We start from the raw sequence: 18,242 nt of genomic DNA, 5'->3' as shown, positions 1-18,242 counted from the left end.
TGCTCCTTTGAAATGACTTTGACATCATGCTAATATCAGCAAATGGATGTGGATGGGATGTAATGGATCAAAATATAGAAAATGTCTAATGGGTTTATTTTACATGTCACGTGAACCTAATTTCAGAAGACATCAAATGAGCCGGGAATATCAGTGAGCGGAAAGAATAAAATGTTAAATATAGACAAAAGTGGTCATGCTGGAAAGAGAGAGAGAAGATGTGGTTAGGAGCTTCAAATTTGTTGCAGTTGACCTTGAAACACAAAATTTGTTTTTTCTCTCTCCAGGGGAGCATCAACAACTAAATCATATTAAATGAGGAATGGCTTTAGCTGTTCTCTCTACATCCTTGATATCATTGTATGGCTAAATCTGCACAAAATGAAACCAGCCTGAAAAAAATGTAATAAAGAAATAAGATGTATGTTGGGGTCACTGGGAGCCAAACATTTCCCATTAGTTTCATGGAAGAAAAAAAAAGACAGAGGAGTACAGAAAGAAGGTGAAGGTTGAGGTGGAGGAAGACAGATGAAAAAGGAAGAGTGGGGGGAATGATCAGAGGACGATGATGATGATGTCATTACGTGTGCATGGTGAGGAGGGGGAATCCAGCGGAGTTCTGAAGTGGTCCTCTTTGCACACGCACGCCACTGAGCCGTCATCCTCCGAAACACTGTTTGCAGGGCACGGGAAGCACTCCTGTTGTCTGGAGGACATCTTGTATGATCCAGGGGGACATGCTGGAAGAGACACAACAACAACAACAGCAACAGATAAGGCCAGGGAATTTTATTTTGTTTTGCTTGACAGCTGATTCTTTCAAAACTGCCTTTTAAGACAATTATATTGATTTTAGAAAAGGTCACACTGATGAAATTTGGTGTGATCAGTGGTTGTCGCAAATAGCATCAAAGAGCACTTGGACATTTGGAATAAATAAATAATGAAATAAAAAATGTCAAAGAATAATAAAAAAAAAAAAAAAAAAAAAAGAGAAACAAACAAACAAAGAAATAAAGAAAGCAACATGCGGAGACCCCAATTTTCAAAAGCCTCCAACTCCATTTTTGGGTGTTGTTTGCAGCCGCCCCGACTCCATTTGCAAGACGTTTGAAGTATCTGCAACATTCCCCAAGTGCAAGTACTGCACTTGAGGGAGCCACTACAAAAAAAAAAGGTGGGAATATGTTTGAGGGCGATAAGCTCTTCTGACCTTACATGCGAGTACACTACACACCATGCAAGAAGAAGCTTAATGAAGCTCAATGCACGCGTGACAAGACGGCTTCACATAAACACACGGCGAATAAAAAAATGGCTATTTGGCACTCGGGGCTGTACGCTTTCATTTTCCACTTGCCATGCCTTTGGAGCAGGTGATAATGGGTGTGAAATCAGGATGCCAGCTCCTGTTCAATACTCTGATCTCTCTTCTGAGACTTTATTATAAACAATGTGGAATGCATTAGCAGCTTCTTCTCCACTCTGCTTTGCATTCCGGCTCTCTTCACATTCTATTGTCTCCCATCAAAAACACATTAGGTGTACTTCTTCCAGGGTTAACACTTTAGGCTTGAACCAAGTTTAATATTCAAGCTGTCAACGGGAGCAAATGTTTCGAAAGAAGAAATCACGACACCAACCCCCAAAAATACTTCTCACTTATTTCCAGAAAAATAAAATTTGGAGATAAGTGAGAAAATGTTTCTCATTTTTTTCAGAAAAATAAAATATGGAAATAAGTGCGAAATTAGTTCTCTTTTTTCCCGAAAAATAAAATCTGGAAATAAGTGAGAAAATAGTATTTTTTTTATATTTATTTTTTAACCAGACAAACATATCGTATGGAATCTTATCTTATGGGATGTTGTTTGTTGATAGTTTGTTTTTCCTCTCCCAACTATAACTTTCTTCACAGACGCAAAAGTGAACACTGTGTAAATTAAGTCGAACCTGTCCAAAGCTATCCTGCAGGCTATGTTCTCTTATGAGCGCTACATAAATATGTCGGGGTTTCTGGGATCATCACAAATCCTGCTGTTACGCTCAAAATTACTCCCGGAATGCTAGAGAAAAGCTTCGGCAAAAAAGGCACGGCTCAGGTGGCCGACTTGCTGTCCAACAATTGGAAATTTGACTCCCGCTGCAGTTTCAATCCTGCTGAAGGATTACTTTGTGAAAAATAGCTCGAGGAACCAGCAAGGTCAAACAAGGTTACAAGCACATGGATGTTAATAAATAATTGAACAGGATATGAAATTCATAATTAGGATCTATGAAGCTATAAAATATGGCGCCGATCCATTATAAATCTGAAATATACGTTACAGGCTGCAATAAAAAAGAAAACAAGTCAAGGCGAGAGCTTTTGAGATTCCAAGGTTGTATGTGATTTATTTACAGTTAACACTCAGCGCTACAATAAAATTCGCTCTGTCTTTTTTTTTTGCACAACGAGAAAAAAAAAACAACACAAGCTTGAACAAAAGCCCGTGATTGATTCGATATTCATCCGCCGATGTGAGATTGGTAATTGTGGTTTTCTTTACTCCATATAAGAACCTTGTAATTGACTTTTTAATGTTTGTCATTACACACCAGTGAAAAGCTTTCAGCTAAACAATACAGAGAGACGATTGGGATCTACTCTACATTGTTCCTTCACCGCCAATATCAGGAGAGAAAACAACAAGTCAGAATTCAGCATTAACCACAACACTTTTTCTTTTTTTTTGCCATATGTCAGCAAGATGGCTGCATTTACAACTTATCTTCACAATTCAATGGACAAGCTGTAAATTTCACCGTGCCACACAGAAGATGGGTTTTAATAATAGAAAAGGGAAGGGGCGGGTGAGCAATATGAGTTTGGATAACAAAGGAGGCTGGTTCTATACGCTGCCAATCATCTTTCGCACTGAGGGGGTCATTGGCACGGTCAATGGCCGTGTCAGTCAAAATGGGCCTTTATGGAATCTCAAAAAGCTCTGGCATCATTAGAAGACCTACTGTTAATCCTTTATTTACCTTTCATAGTCTTAAATAGTGTCCCTATTAAATGGGAATGAGGATTTTGGGATCAGAAAGAGAGATATGCCAGGACATCTGGCAACCCGACTGATCAATTTGTCTAATGTGTCGACCGGGAAGCTCGATTAAATGAAACATGGCGGTCCATGTACACACGCGTGCATATTCAGATCTTTTCGACTAAAGATATGCGGTTGCATTCCAAAGTGGGGGGGGGGGGGGGGGCGACGTGGCTGGAGACCAACTGCTGCGAGCGAGAAACACAGACGTACCGACAGATGCACGCGTCTGAGACGCCGGGCTACGTACTGTGCAAAGAGAGGACAATAAACAGCGAAGGGAAAATGGACTCCTTCAGTTTGACAGATAGACAGAGTCAGACTACTGATAAGCAAACACCCGGCGCATACAGATGAGAGCCACTGAAAGAAACGACCGTTTGAGCTGACAGCCAGCGAGACTGAGGTCTTCTATAGTGGGAATATAAGAGACGGTGGCATGGCCTGTCATGTAGAAATGCTTTAAAGCCAGAGGGAAGTGAGGATGTGTTCACACTTTTAATTTGATTCTCTGGAGCTTCGTTAAAGCTCATTTTGTATTTTAGATTGATTTCACGGATATACGTCGTTGGTTTTGTTGATGCAAGCCTATCGCCGAGTCCTTAAGCAGATATTTTTCCATGAAATAAATATCAATAAATTGCATTTTTAGATTGGCACTTATTATTTTTCAGACCAAAAAATGGAAACCCGAACAAGACGGCAGTTCATAAAACCACATTACATATTGCGACTTCAAAAGTATAAGGTCACGGGACACCATTTTCCTGAGCCTACAAAATACTTTTTGCCTTTGAGAAAGAAATCTATTTCCCTTTATATTCCCCCCGCTGCAATTAACCTTAAACATGAACATGAATAAATCACAAAGCACTTAACACAATAAATGTGAGCCCCGCTGATTGCTCACAATAATTAATATTAATCACAATGAAAGAGGTCTGCGTCACAAACTCTCATAGAGACGCAAACATCTTTTCAGGTCTTGTAGGGCACATCAAAAACAATACAAATTAAATCACACTGTCGTCGTATCACTTAACATTGATTTGAAATGTCAGGCTGTTTGGTTTTATGATGATAAAAAGGCAGAGGTGTGAGAGAGCTAATGGCGTGAAGGGGAGATACAAGGCAGGCAGGATCTGATTCCAGCAGGTGGAAATTAATAATTCACAGCGCTTTAATTCACATCAATGCCCTCCGTGAGCCCGATGCTGATTCCGATGCTAATTCTTTCAGCAGGTAGGCAGCTCTAAGTTGTGCAAAATGAATACTCATTACGGTGAAGGTCTCTTTTGCATTGACACACTGACACACACACAAACTCAGGTCCTCTGTGTCAGACAAGCAGGAGGTTCGGGATGGAATGACTCATCCATTTAAGTCTTGCACGCTAGGGCAGATTATGATTAAAGATGTAAAATGATGGGCTTGTTATTATGCCTGCTTTGGGATTCTGCTCTGATTTTCACCAAGAATAAAGAATAAAAAGGTCAATCTTTTACTCCCGCCTATATGGAATATACTTTATCATAGAAGGATAAATCTAGAACTAGTCATTATGTCATTTGGAAATCAAGTCAACCAAACATATCTGATAATAAAACAGCAATCCTGCTCAGTAAATAACTAATTTTTTTAGTAGTCTGATTAAGTGCTTTTAAAAAATATATATACATACAATAAATATAATAAATATAATAAATATAATAAATATAATATAATATAATATAATATAATAATATAATGAAAATCACCCTCTCGGTGTGCCTTTTCAAGACGGTAATTGTGATCATGTGTCTCGCCGCATATGACCATGTCCGTCTGAATTAGGGGATAAATCCCAACTATTAGCTGGGAAGTAAAAGGCTCATTGCCGACGACGTCCACTCAGTGCTTTACAATGTAATCAGGGAGCTCAAGCTCCGAGCTGTGCACCATTCAGCTCAAAGCTTTGCTTTATCATTTCATTCGTGTTTCTCCTCTGGTTACGGCAGACTGACATCACACGGAGAGAGCACGGGAGGATAACCGGGAGTATTAAGTCAGCAGTGCTGTGTTTGAGTTTTACACTGGAGACTCTTCTAATTCGGCTGACGCATAGAATGGAACACGTAACACATTACAACATGACATTACCGGCGTCGTGATATCACAAAATTGACAACTTCTGTTACATCACTGTGCTAAACTGCCATGACTGTTCAATCCATCAAGCATAATGGAAATGTGCAAAAAATAAAAACCAATCCCAACACAATAAATAAAACATCCATCTATAAATTTGAACTACAACTTGTTCCTATTCGCAAATGTATACCACAACAAACCCTAATTATAAACAGAGTTGAATTCATTACTAAAGACAACATTAAAACAGAACATAATTGCTTCATAAACAGCCGTTTTTAAAAACAACTTCTTTATTGGATTTCATTTAATTGCGCAGGTGCTAATGTTGCAACCAATGAGAACTTCATTTGGCAAATCACCAAAACGATAACACAATCACAACATCTGCACTTTATGAAAAAGACTCACTGCACTTGGGACAGGAAGTGCTGCATATACAAAAGACACCAAACACACAAAAGTCAATTAGGGACTGTTGACAGAACTTTGTCTTCTATTTGTCCTACATTGTCATCTTCCCCTCCATCTTCCTCCCTTTTATTCTTTTCAATAACACTTGACTGCTAATAATTTTGTGCACAAACATGCCCTACCCTGACCCATTCACTTGCCATTTCGACCCCCCCCCCCCCCTCCTAACAGCGAGCAATACGAGGCCCATAAACCAAATACATATGCTTTTGCAAAATTTGCTGCATAGTGTACATAACAGTACGCCGTTAAATACCGAATCTTAAATCCGGGCTGAGCTGACAAGAGCATTCTCCATCATGATGGGTGGGTGGTGTGGAGAGGGGGGGGGGGATTTCACAAGCTACTGATGCCGCTAGTGACAATATAATTAGTTCACTTGAAGATTCACTGATTGGTTGTGATATGTGCTGAAGAATCCCCTCTTTCAAATCCATTTAGAAGACACTAAGGAGCTATAATCAGACTGTAAAGTGGACTGACAGGATGTGTTTCAAGTGGCTTGTAGGAAAAGAGGAAAACAAGATTTTTGTCAGAGATAGTGGAGTGGAAATAATCTAAGAGGCTTTTGGAAATCTTTGCATCCAAACAAGTTGCAAGGGGAAAAACCTTTAGCCAGCGAGCATGTGTGCAAGGACTCGCATTTGTGTGAAATCCTCATCAATGACATCACGAGCGTAGCGGCGGGCATCGGCAAACATGTTTGCATGAGAATGTCAGGCAATTTCGGGTCGAGCGCTTTGAGAAATGAGATTCAATGTTCTGCTTCTTTTTTTTTTTTGACAGTGCACACGCATGCGTGCCTTGCCTGCTTGTCACATTTCACTAACACACAATTTCTCCTTCACAACCAAGATAGCTTGGGTAAGAGAAGTAATATTGATTTGTAATGCCGCTGAAGGTTAGGCATGCTCGCAGCTTTTTTTTTTTCCAAAGCACTCCCGCTTTGCAAAGGCATTGTGTAATGTCACCCTTTACTACTTCCAATTTTCCATGCATAAAAATGTAACACGACTGCAGAATATTTGTACTGCCAAACTATTTAATATTCCACAACGGGAGTCATTAAAAAAAAGGTGAAATAACACTCATTTATATGCTTTTGTAGAGCGCTAGACAGATTTAGAAAATTTAACAGGAATGGTTTTTTTTTTTTTCTCTTCCGTCGACAAAAATGTCTTAATTTGGTTCATAATTCACCGTGACACCATTGATTAGATCGGGTTATTTCTACAACCTTCTATAACCTATGCAGTGGGAGGCTAATCAGATTTTCCGAGCAGGCATTTGAGTAAATAGGAAGTGAACGGGATGTTGAATGTTTTGTTGTGTGTGTCTGTCATTTGCATATAGGCGTGGAATATGGCCTGCTCGTGGAAATTAACAAGCATTATCTTCAGCCTGCAGTCGGTTGTGACACGGCCATTTTATTTGATTCCTTTTGAATCAGCCAATTCAACTGTGGGATGTAAATTTGAATGAGGCTCGCCTGCTAATGGCTCCCCTCTCCCGTTTTCAGGGCTCGATCCAAATCGGGCTTTTTCCTATTAAGGCCGTGACCCAGATATGGAAACATTTTGACCACATGTCATCCACTAATGCTGTACGTTGAATTGGAGGGAAAATAAGAAGAAAAAGAAACTGGTGGACACATATTTTTATATTTATTTATTATATCTTAATATATTTAATATTTTATAGTAATAATATACATGATGGTAATTAAATTAAATCAATTAAATATATTATATATTATTATCGGATTTAATACATTAAATAAATTATATTATATAAATCAATTAATTATAATATCAATTAAAATTTATATGATAGGATTTTTTAAACACTACTCTAGTGTTAGAGTCACAAGAAAAAAGGCTTGAGATTATGTATTTGAGTGGCTGTATGCGTTAACGGCTCATATAAGAGGCATCTATTAGAGCATATTAGCAGATGATTTATGAGAATGGCACAAGTATGATTATGCACATGCAGGCTTTCTCACTGGCAAAAAAGATGATCATTCATCTCTATCAAGGATGGGACCAGAATGAGAAACGGGGTGGGCGGGGTTACTTTCTGAGTGGGGGGAAATGAAAAAGATGGGGGAAAAAAAAAAAGTGAAGACAGGGCTTTTATGATGTCAATGAGACACTGTTAAAGGCTCCAAAATGATCTCTTATCATCCAGTAAGTTCAGGCTTGTTCTCCACTCAAGGTCAAGCATTTTCGATAAACTGCAATTGAGGCAATGCAATGGAAAAAAAAAACCATGTTGGATGAATTCTAAATGCTTTTAAAATCAGTTGTCCCCAACGTCCTATATTTAAAAGTTTTTCCAATTTAAAGTCCTGTTTTGGCCCAAACTGTACAAATTGTGTACCAACCAGAAACAATGGAACGCGAAGCCACGAGATGACCATCGGCATTTGTGTTAGAAGGTGAAATTACACCGTGATGAAGCCTTTATAGTTTCACGCAATTTATTTCAAAGGACACCGTAACCTTGAAAATGCAACATTTCAAGTACCTGTCGGAATGCTGGTTCTTCCACATTTATTGGCCCCAAAGTTATTAAAAAGCAAACCAGTAGATGGATGGCTTTGGTGGTACGGGGTCACCAGGACCATACGGCTGATTAAGTGTTTTCACTTCACGTAAGGAACCATGTCAAATGTTTTAGGAGGGGGTTTTGTACCATGCGTGAACAAGAATTGCTGTAATTAAGAACAGTTGGTCCATCAAGGAGATGGATGAGGTGGGCCAACGCTCCCATCCAGCCCCCAACTGGGTTTAATGGCCGGGCTCTATGTCAAGGATCAATTAAACATACAAAAATATGAAACCCACAAAGTATTTTGTCTGCCTAAAAATAGTTGATCATTTTCCAAATCCTTCCCGTGACGACAAAATGTAATGCACCCGAAATTACCATATTTCATAATAGCGGCTGCTTGAATTAAAAAAAAATGAGGCCATAAGGCGTCATTAAGCTTCCAAGGTAAAGCGGCCTTGACCCGGTTGTGTAATTAACACTTTTTTTTTTTTTTTATTCCTATCAGCCATCCCTTGCCTTTACACCGCAATCCTTTCTACGGTGCCTTCCTCCATCAAAGCAGCCATTTAATTAAGACATGCAAGATGGCGTCATGAGGTGTCAAGGGAGAGAAGTCAAGCAATTAAGAGATTGAGCAAACAAACCAATAGGATGGAGGTGATTGGAGTGTGTCCGCCAAAAGAAAAAAAAAGAAAATCAGACAAGAGGTGAAGAAAGTAATATCGTTATTTGTTTTGGTCCAGCAATTAGTCTTCTCTTGATCTTTTTTAATGTCCTTTTAATAACTTAATAGGTATTCATATCACGGGCTCTGTTCTTCCTAATGACTTTCAAAACCCCAAACGGAAAATAACTAGCAGGAATTGGAATTATGAAGCGTTTTTCTTTTTTTTCTAATATCAGCTATGACTTAAAACACTTGTAGAATCTGTATAATGACAACGTCTCGACAGCTAACATGAACAAGCAATGACAGTTCTGCCCGGCCGGCAATGTTAACTAACTAACAGCCTGCAGTGAAACAAACAATCATTCACTCGATGTGTTTTCATGACTAAGCGACCCAGAGCAAATAACTGCAAGCTAATGCCCATTTCCCTTCTTTACAAATTGATGCGTGCGAATGCCCCATTAAAGCGCGACACAAAGCTGGACGGATTGTGGCGGAGATGCTTTTGACTCATCAAAGGCGTCCTTCAAATATGGACGAAACAAGATTGCAGTCATTTTGTGAATTTTAAGTTAAATAGGAAGATGAATTAAAAATGCATACAATCAAAATTTAAATATTTGAAAGAAAAAATGTGATTAGTATATTGTTTCTCTAATCATTTAAATTTAATTAAAAAAATAATCATTAAAAAAAGGATTTAATTGTATTTTTTTATCAGATATATGTTGAAAAATTCAGAAAAATAGTGTGCAAATACAAGGTGATAAGGCCATAAAACTTGACATGTTATTTAGCTGCAGCGTGGGAGTGTTACTGTGCATGTATGTGCGTGCCTGTGTCGGCTGTATCGATCTGTCCCTCCCCTCAAGCAGTACAGCCGCATCCCCTCCTCCTTTACAATTCACTGTTGCAAGCACGAGAGAGCCAAGGCAAAAGTGGACTTTTTTGATGTAGGCGCGTCTGCGTGTAAGCACCCAATCAATACAACTTTCTTTTCTGTATTTTTAACTTTGCCTCACGGCGAGAGCGCAGCTGTTAAACGCTCATTGTCTCCCCGAGCATGCAGAATGAATACCACGCTTGGTAATGATTGTGTTTTTTTTTTTTGCTAGTACAATATTTGGACTCTCAATACTGGCTCATCATTACTGCAAAAAGACACAATGTAGGGAAAAAAAAAGTAGGTCACGTAGATTAGTGTAAACAATTCCATGACACTCTTCCCCGCTTTCTAACAGGTTATTGACATCCTGTAGCATTAATTTCCTGCCCATAAAATAAATCCTTCATGTCGACAGACACGATCAATAAAAGAAGTATCTGATGGATGACTATTTGAATTATTATTTAAAAGTCGAGTTTAGAAGTCATTATTGATGGCAGTGCATTTGTTAATGAAACGTCGCGCAGCTATCTTTGGGATGTATTCGTTTGATAAATGGCAGTATGTATCTTACTGAGAGCAAATGGGAAAGCTATGTTTCAATTTATTTATTTAATTATTTTAAGCATAATCTCATGTCTAAAATAAAAAAACATAATTACATACATTGCTCGGTCTCATTGCTTAAATTGACTATAATTGACAAACACCTCAACATTATGAGCCATTTAATGTGTTTCGAAGTTGTTGACTAGGTCCCATTTCCTGGAATCCAAAATTTGGAGCGATCAACATTTGCAGGTTAAAAATTCAAGCGCAAACCATCTGCATAAGCTCACATTCCAAGCTTCCACTCGCTGTCTGGTACTCTTTCTTGGAAGCACTATCCTGATTATGCAAAAGGCTCTGTAAGCTTGACTGAGCAATATAAAAAAAAAAGAAAAATGAAGAAAAATGTCTTATCCATCTGAGTTTGTCCCTGCAAACTCACACACTGGCTCAATTTAAACACACAATGTGCCATGTCCTTGTTACAAAGCTGCCTTCAGCGAGCTCTCCTCACACACAGGGTCAATTTAGCTACGAGTGAAGTCTCGCTCGATGCCCTGACACGATTCGATCAACGTTGCCGAGAAGGTGGTTTCATCAGGATTGTTGTATTTTAAGCGATTTTGCAATTTATTATTTGTAAATGACTCCAATTTGCTGCTACTTTGCGGAGAAGAAATGGAGAGAAATTGACAACAACAAAAAAAAGGCTTGAGCAGTCAGAATAAAAACCATTTTCTTTTTGTTGGCTCACTGCCATCAACTTCCACTTTACTTTGCCAAAAACTTTTCCATCTGCAAGCAAGCCGTACTCATCCTCTCTCCGACTCATCTACGCTTGCTCTTGTCTGCTGTTGACCTCTCTCCGCTGACCTCACCCGCCCACTCTCTTCCATCCATCCATCTTAGCATTTCACAAGCCCACCTCGCTCCGTCCATGTTCCCTCTCATTCAACCGTGTTCACCTCCTCCCCGTTCATCTGCAGTTTCTCCTTCCTCCCACTACTCTTGCCATTAATATCTCTCAGTATCTCCATGCCCTGAGGGAAGAACGGCGGGAATGTGGAGATTCTGTGAGGAATGGCCACGATTCAAATCCAAGATGAAACGATCCCAAACGCTCGCATGGTGTCAGGACCCGATGCAAACCCAGAAGCAGAAACACCCACCATCTCCCTCCCGCATACGACAAACACGCCTCGAGCTGTCTTCATAACGATTCAGACTTTGCACAGAGTTTGTAGATTTGTTTACACTAATTCTCTTTTTCTAACTCAGTCAATCCATTGCGTTGGAATCAGTATTCATGACATGGTTGGTTGTTGTGGAAATGATTGCCTTTAATGATTACAAGCAAAATTGGAAGCTTACACGTTCTCTTAAATTGCACTGATCCCTGCATGCACAACCTTCAGGGAATGTAAAGCGTTGCCATGGAAATCAAGTTAGTGGAGTGTTCAAGCTGAAATTATCAATATATGATGAGTTCAACGCTGAAATTTGAAACCAAAATGATTCGGACTGATGTAGATAAGCAGATCTTTACCTTTGAACAAGTTTCTAGTTTGGCATACATAAATAATGTAGCTCGTCAAAAATCGGCAATTTTCGTCTTATGAAGAAATACGGAGACCTCAGAATACCTCATTGGTCGTGTTTTATTGTTCTTATACTGACTGAATTAATTTTATATTAAAATGTAAAAAAATAAAAGTGAATTAAATAACCTATTTTTATTTACCTAAATATTTCTGAATGAATTAAATTAATTTTACATTAACATAATCTTTATAATATTTCAAAAAAATTGGCTTAAAATTATGATACCATCGGAATCTAATATCAGCAAATACCTAATGTGGATAGATACTTGCATTGACTACATTTATTGATCTTTACATGGCAACATAAAACTGGGCCATGATTGAAACCAAATCTTATTTATTCCAAAGACCCAAACCACATCATTTAGGGAAAAAAAAAAAATGTCTGGAGCCTCAAGGGCATATGTCACGTTGAGAACTACAAGCACAGCAAACCCACACAGATATCAGTAGCAAGTGACTAAAAAGTGCTTAGAACCAGTGCGGAGTAGCGAATGGGAGGAGGCGGAGGGGGGTGATGGAAGCTGCTGACACAAAAATTGTTGGCGCTTAATGTGACATGACCACAACATGACCAAAGGGAATCCAGCCCAAGTGGACTAGAACCCCCAACAGAGTTTAGCTGCTTGTAGACATGATGGGAGGATGAGTTTAAGAGCAGGGATGGAAGAGAGACAGTAAAATGTGCAGCGAGCATATTGAAAGGGATGGACACCATTTAATGTTCTCATTGCACAGAGGAGACAGAAATGCAGACACAATTATATATCAAGCAAGGACAACACCAGCTGTCATGTGAAGGTCAACAGCAAAGGGAATTTTTATTTTTATTTTTTTTAAATCAAGCGTGTGAGAGGGAAACAAAGGCAATGCTGACCATGAGAATGTTGAGAAGACTCTCATATAGACGTTAAGTGCACACAAGCTCAGTGGCATTTGTTTTATTTTCGCCTGCTCTCTCCTCCATTTTACGCCACTTCACTGTTTGTTAAACATGAATGCGTGGAACTGAAAGGGCAAAAAGAGCATCGAACACAATATTGGCTACTAAAAAGGTTATGAAATGCCATCAGACACAAGGTATGCTTTGGAGTCTGGCATCAAAACAAACCTCGGAGATGTTAGACATGAATGTATGAATTTTGATGACTTTATCAAAGCTGTGGGAAGGGAAAGAAAGAGCCAGAAATAAAAACAACACTTTCTCAATTCAGAAGAAGATTGCTATTGAATAGTAGCGAGTAGTTGTTAAGCTTTGCCTTTAGTCATCTTGTTAACCGGACATTCCAAGCAGACATATTCTAACTGTGCCAGCTGGACAGAGGCGACAATGTGACAGTTTATTAGAAAGAAAGTGGCACGAGCAATAGAGGAGACGGCACCGACAGCGCACACAGCCAAGTCCTCTTATGCTCAACAAACTGACACAATACACGCATACCCGACTCACACTGAAGCCTTCAAAACATCTCCAGTCACAACACAACTTCAACACATTCCAAACGTTCCTTCGAGACAAGCCAGTCAAGACCCGACAAATACATTTCCAGTCAAGCAACAAGTATTGATGCTGGAGTCAGGTGGAGGAAGGGGAAAGGTCATCCTAAATTTGAGAAAACATGAGGTTTAAGTTGAGACGTGAAGGCAACCAGATGAACGGAGGGAAAGTGAAAAGGATGCAAGAGAGGAAACATTCTTTCATGTTCACACCTAGTCCGTCTAAAATTAGTTGAATTTTTCATTTTGAATGTGGGAGGAAGCCTGACGCTGTGGCCAAAACCCACGCGAGCTCGTAGAGAACACGCCGACTTCACACGGGAAGGCCCGAGCTCGACTGTGAGGCCGACTTGCTAATCACTACTCAATCTAAATATAACATTCGAATATTTCATCTTTAATGGGAGCACGGAAATGTTTCTTGATGATGACTTCAATGGACGCCATCTTCATAGTTACAAAAGCGAGAGAAAGGCCATAAAGCCTGCTGGGTAATTTCCAACAAGTCATGCCTCTCTCAGCTTGGAAAAACAAACCTTTATTGAAATTTCTTTTTTACCCCCCCTGTTTTAAGCTGACACAGCTGAGCCTGTCTTAATGCTCTTCGTTCACACAAACAAACAAGCCCTGTTAGAAAGAATTGAGCACACACAAACAATCAAAATGAAAGTACGACATATCCTATGCACCACCTGGTGTAGCCAAATAACGCATGACCTTAAACAATAACACGCACGACGGTAAAAAAAAATACGGTGCGACAAACGCACATGCCCAGGGCGGACACGTCGTGGTCGATAAATGACACGAGCTATTGCTTGCAACATCCATCCTTCTTTTTATTAGTAGCAGTCTCACGTTTATTGAGCGTGATTGGTTGTTGGTGTTGGGTTCGGAGAGGGCGACGGACAGAGTCTGCCAATTACATTGACTTTGGAATGGCCATGTAAACAAGTGCAGTTGCTCTAGGGGATTTACACCAGTTGAAACGTAATGGGAAAAAAAAGAAATAGTTACGACGGAATCCTTAAGGCCTGCTGATTAATGACATGCAAATCAAATCATGCAACTGCATTTTATTTATTAGCTGAACAGCCGCTGTCGTCTTCCGATGAGCACATCGAGATGTTTGTTTATTTGAACAAGCTTCGTGGCCATTGATTCCTAACGCACACTAATTTACACAATGGCGGTGGTGGCAACGCATGTCGTCTATATCCAATCTGGTGAGTCCACATCTAATTCTGTTTGATCAGGAGGCGCGGCAGACGTTGGCCACTTCTGTTTGTCTAATACACGTTCATTTTGTTCCAAATGGTAATGAATAAAATCTATAAGAAAGGAATGATTCTAACTTGTTTGCTGAAAACAAACAAAAATATATATATTGAATTTTTTTCTTATTATTGTATTTATTTCTATCATATTTAATATCATATTTCCATATTTTATCCAAATGGTAATGAATGAAATCTCAAAGAAAGGAATGATTCTAACAAACAATAAAATATATATTTAATTTTTATTATTTCATTTATGTATATAATATTTAATAACATATTTCCAGATTTTGTTTGCAAGTATCCAGACGTGATGTCGTGCAAGTATAATAATACTGATGGCGTCACAATGATCCAATCTGACATTTCTGTCCTTTCCTATCTGCTGACTTTCACCAAAAAAAAAAAAGAAAAATTTGACCCATAAAATAAAAGAGAGACAGACAAGTGCATGCAAAAATCCAGACTGCATTTAGCTCATAGCGTGCTGCGCATGAAACCGGCAATCACGCTTAAGTGTGTTAAGGCGTGCTGACATGGCGTGAGACCCACTGTCGGTTAGCACCTAGAAGCGGGGTCATACAAGGAGATAGCGAGTGAACACATGGGAACTGCACGATGTAGGGTGAGGGAGGCGAGTGAGGTTGGCATTGCAGGCATGGAAAGAGTCAAATGAGAGAAAGCACGAGTAAAGGGAGAAGGAATAAACATGCTTCATGAATAATTCAATGTAGGCCATAGCCCGAGAGACATGAACACACGGGCACATGAAAACACACACACATATAAGCAGAGGAACGCACACACACACACACACACACACATACAGGTCACTTTGTAATGGAGGGATTACGGCGCTTTCGTGACAAGTCATGTCTGATCCAGAGGAAGCACCTCAGGCAGAGCAGAAGAGACAGAATGGGGGAGGCGAGGTGAAATGGAAGGCAAGCGTGGAAAAGCCCATCAGGAGGGCAAGTGAGTGGAGGCGTTACATCTGGCTTCTTTATTTTCATTGTTTGTGCGACTTTTCTTTGATAGTGTTGATTTATCGTATCCCTTCCCTCCCGATCGTTGTGGATGTCAAGAGGAAATAGAAAATGCATCATGGGAGGCCACCACTTCCATAAGATGAGCCTTTTGTGGACATGTTTAGGATGTAACTCATTAGATTTAAGTATCCACCCTTAAATAAACTGAATTCTAAAAAACAAAATGTCAGAAATTGCACTTGAAGTAACAAAAACGATCTTAAATGGTCAGTGAATCAATTTCACAGAGTGCAACACTGTAGTGCTTAACACCACTTTTATGAGGTAGCTTCCCATTCAGTCACAAATAAAAAAAATAAAAAAAAACAGAAAAGCCCATTTCAGCTAAGCGGCAAACAGACCATCTCGTCGAGTAAAAAAAAAAAAACAAAAAAAAACTAGACCAGAGAAATCTCAATTCGACGCAAAATTGCTTTTGCACTGTTGCTGCTTTCCAAATTAAAAGTGTCTCCAATTATTCCTGTTCCTAAACACCCTGAACGTTCCCGGCCTATAAATTGCGTTAAATTCACTTCAACTGCTTCCTGTCTGTGTAGCAATGAACACCGAGAGCTTTAATGTAGTCCAGAAAGACAGAAAGGTGTTCCAGCCAACAATGATAATAGAGGTTGCCTCGGAGGGAACCAGCGGGTTTCTGCTTTCTCTGTAGGAGACGCCGCACTTCCATCAAATTGGCAGCTTTCACACAATAAGCCACACATGAATAGATCAATTTGTCAATATTTCCCCAAAAGCCCAACGGGTATGAGTGGATCGCTCACACGTGCACATGCACACACACACCCTGGTGGGTTTGAGCTAACCCTGACCTCTGACCTGCAAACGGAAATTCTCTTTATGGATCAATATGATATCACATTATTAGGCCCGCAGGAAACTGAAACCACCGTGTAATCAATAAGTACAAATGTGAGGCACATGCGCGGAGAATGCACTTTATATAATATATATATATATATATATATATGAAATATGATAGTAAAATTATAATTATAATAAATAATCAAATAAATTTAAAAAATAAAATATAATGAAATAAAAATATTAAGAGTTTAATACCATGTTTTTTTTTTAGCATATAGTTATGATAGATAATTAGTAAACAAGCAAATGAGAACCAGAGATTTAATTACGCAATCACTTTAATCTAAGGGCAAGCCGTCGGTTAAAATCGACCTGAGCGAGAGATAAATAAGCCCAAAAAAAAAAAAAACCTGACAAAGAAAGCGAATGGGGGGGTAAAAATGACAATGTGAGTACAGAAGGAAAGTGATGGGTGCGGCGAGATGAGGGATGCGGCGCGAGGACGATAGCAATCTATACAGGAGGAGGAAGACAGAGAGACAGATGAGTGTGCCCTTGACTAGTGCCACTGTTATCTTCACGCTTTGATGCCGCTGTGCCGCACCAGACAGACAGACAGACAGACAGACAAAGCGAGGCCATAAGACATGGCTCACATGCCAGGGACATTTAACATGGTCTATAAACTTTGCGCTCACAATCACACCTAGCCGAGCTTATTCATATCGAGCCACGCGGCTTAATGGCTTCTCTGTCGCCGGGACACAATCGCCGCTCACCATCTCTTGGTTACTGATTAAATGCAAAAAAGCCAATCACTGGAGTTAAATAAATCACAAAGACGACGGCCTCTCTTTTGTTGTGCTTAAAAAAAATAAGGCCTCTGAGGAAAATACACGATCACGCCGCCCCGCTAACGAAGAATGGAATGGAGGCCCGGAGTCATAAGTCGGGTCTTGATGGCTCTTTGATTCCTCGGATGAAGTGGGATAGGAATTCTGTATCATCCGCCATCAAATAAATGTTCACACGTTATTGTTTTTCCCTTACGCGAGGCTCTCCAGGGAAACGCTAATGATGGCGATCTGCCTCGGAATATACCGGCGGCGCCGTAAAGGGATCACGGCAGTTGTGAGGTTGTGAATACACAAAGGCCGTCATGGGAAAAGATATGCAAAACGGAGATGTACGTTCATTTATTTCATGGGTGAGTATTACTGTACATCTGGATGATTGGATATGCTGCAATTCCCGAGCCGTGCATGCGTGCGTGCATGCTAATCTTTAGCATGTGCCACATGGCGGTGTGCGTGCATGCAACGTGTGTGTACAGTTTGGCTTAACCGATCTGCCTCGGGGTAATTTCATAGCACAAAACGAGATATAGAAGGACATCAAACATTTGTGCGTCCATTAGGAATACTATTCTTTCAGCCCCGGTCTCTTTACATCCCTTTTTTTTTTTTTTTGACAATTCCCCGATTCCCTGTTCGAGTTAAGTTGCCCCGGGGCATGCTACATACACCTCATATTAATGCTAATGCAATAAATGCTACATAAGCGCACGCATGTCAATGTTCTATAATGAATTAAAAATGGGTTTCACTCTGGTGGAGCTAAAGAAGGTACGACAGAATGTATTGATGGAAGGATG

General features: G+C 39.7%; 1 protein-coding gene across 4 annotated transcripts in view; it reads right to left on the bottom strand.

Annotated features, from left to right (window-relative positions):
- The window catches only part of epha10 (EPH receptor A10), a 156,119-nt gene that overhangs the window by 28,863 nt on the left and 109,014 nt on the right, over positions 1–18,242 (bottom strand). For all 4 annotated transcript variants that reach the window (XM_085900234.1, XM_085900233.1, XM_085900232.1 and 1 more), the window contains one exon: positions 585–740. In XM_085900234.1, coding sequence (XP_085756360.1) covers positions 585–740 — 156 coding nt within the window. The remainder of the gene's footprint in view (positions 1–584; positions 741–18,242) is intronic.

This window comes from Syngnathus leptorhynchus, chromosome 20 (assembly GCF_054491065.1).
Source record: "Syngnathus leptorhynchus isolate UIUO chromosome 20, UIUO_Slep, whole genome shotgun sequence".
In the NCBI taxonomy this organism is placed as follows: domain Eukaryota; kingdom Metazoa; phylum Chordata; class Actinopteri; order Syngnathiformes; family Syngnathidae; genus Syngnathus; species Syngnathus leptorhynchus.
This window is presented reverse-complemented; position numbering and strand designations above follow the sequence as displayed.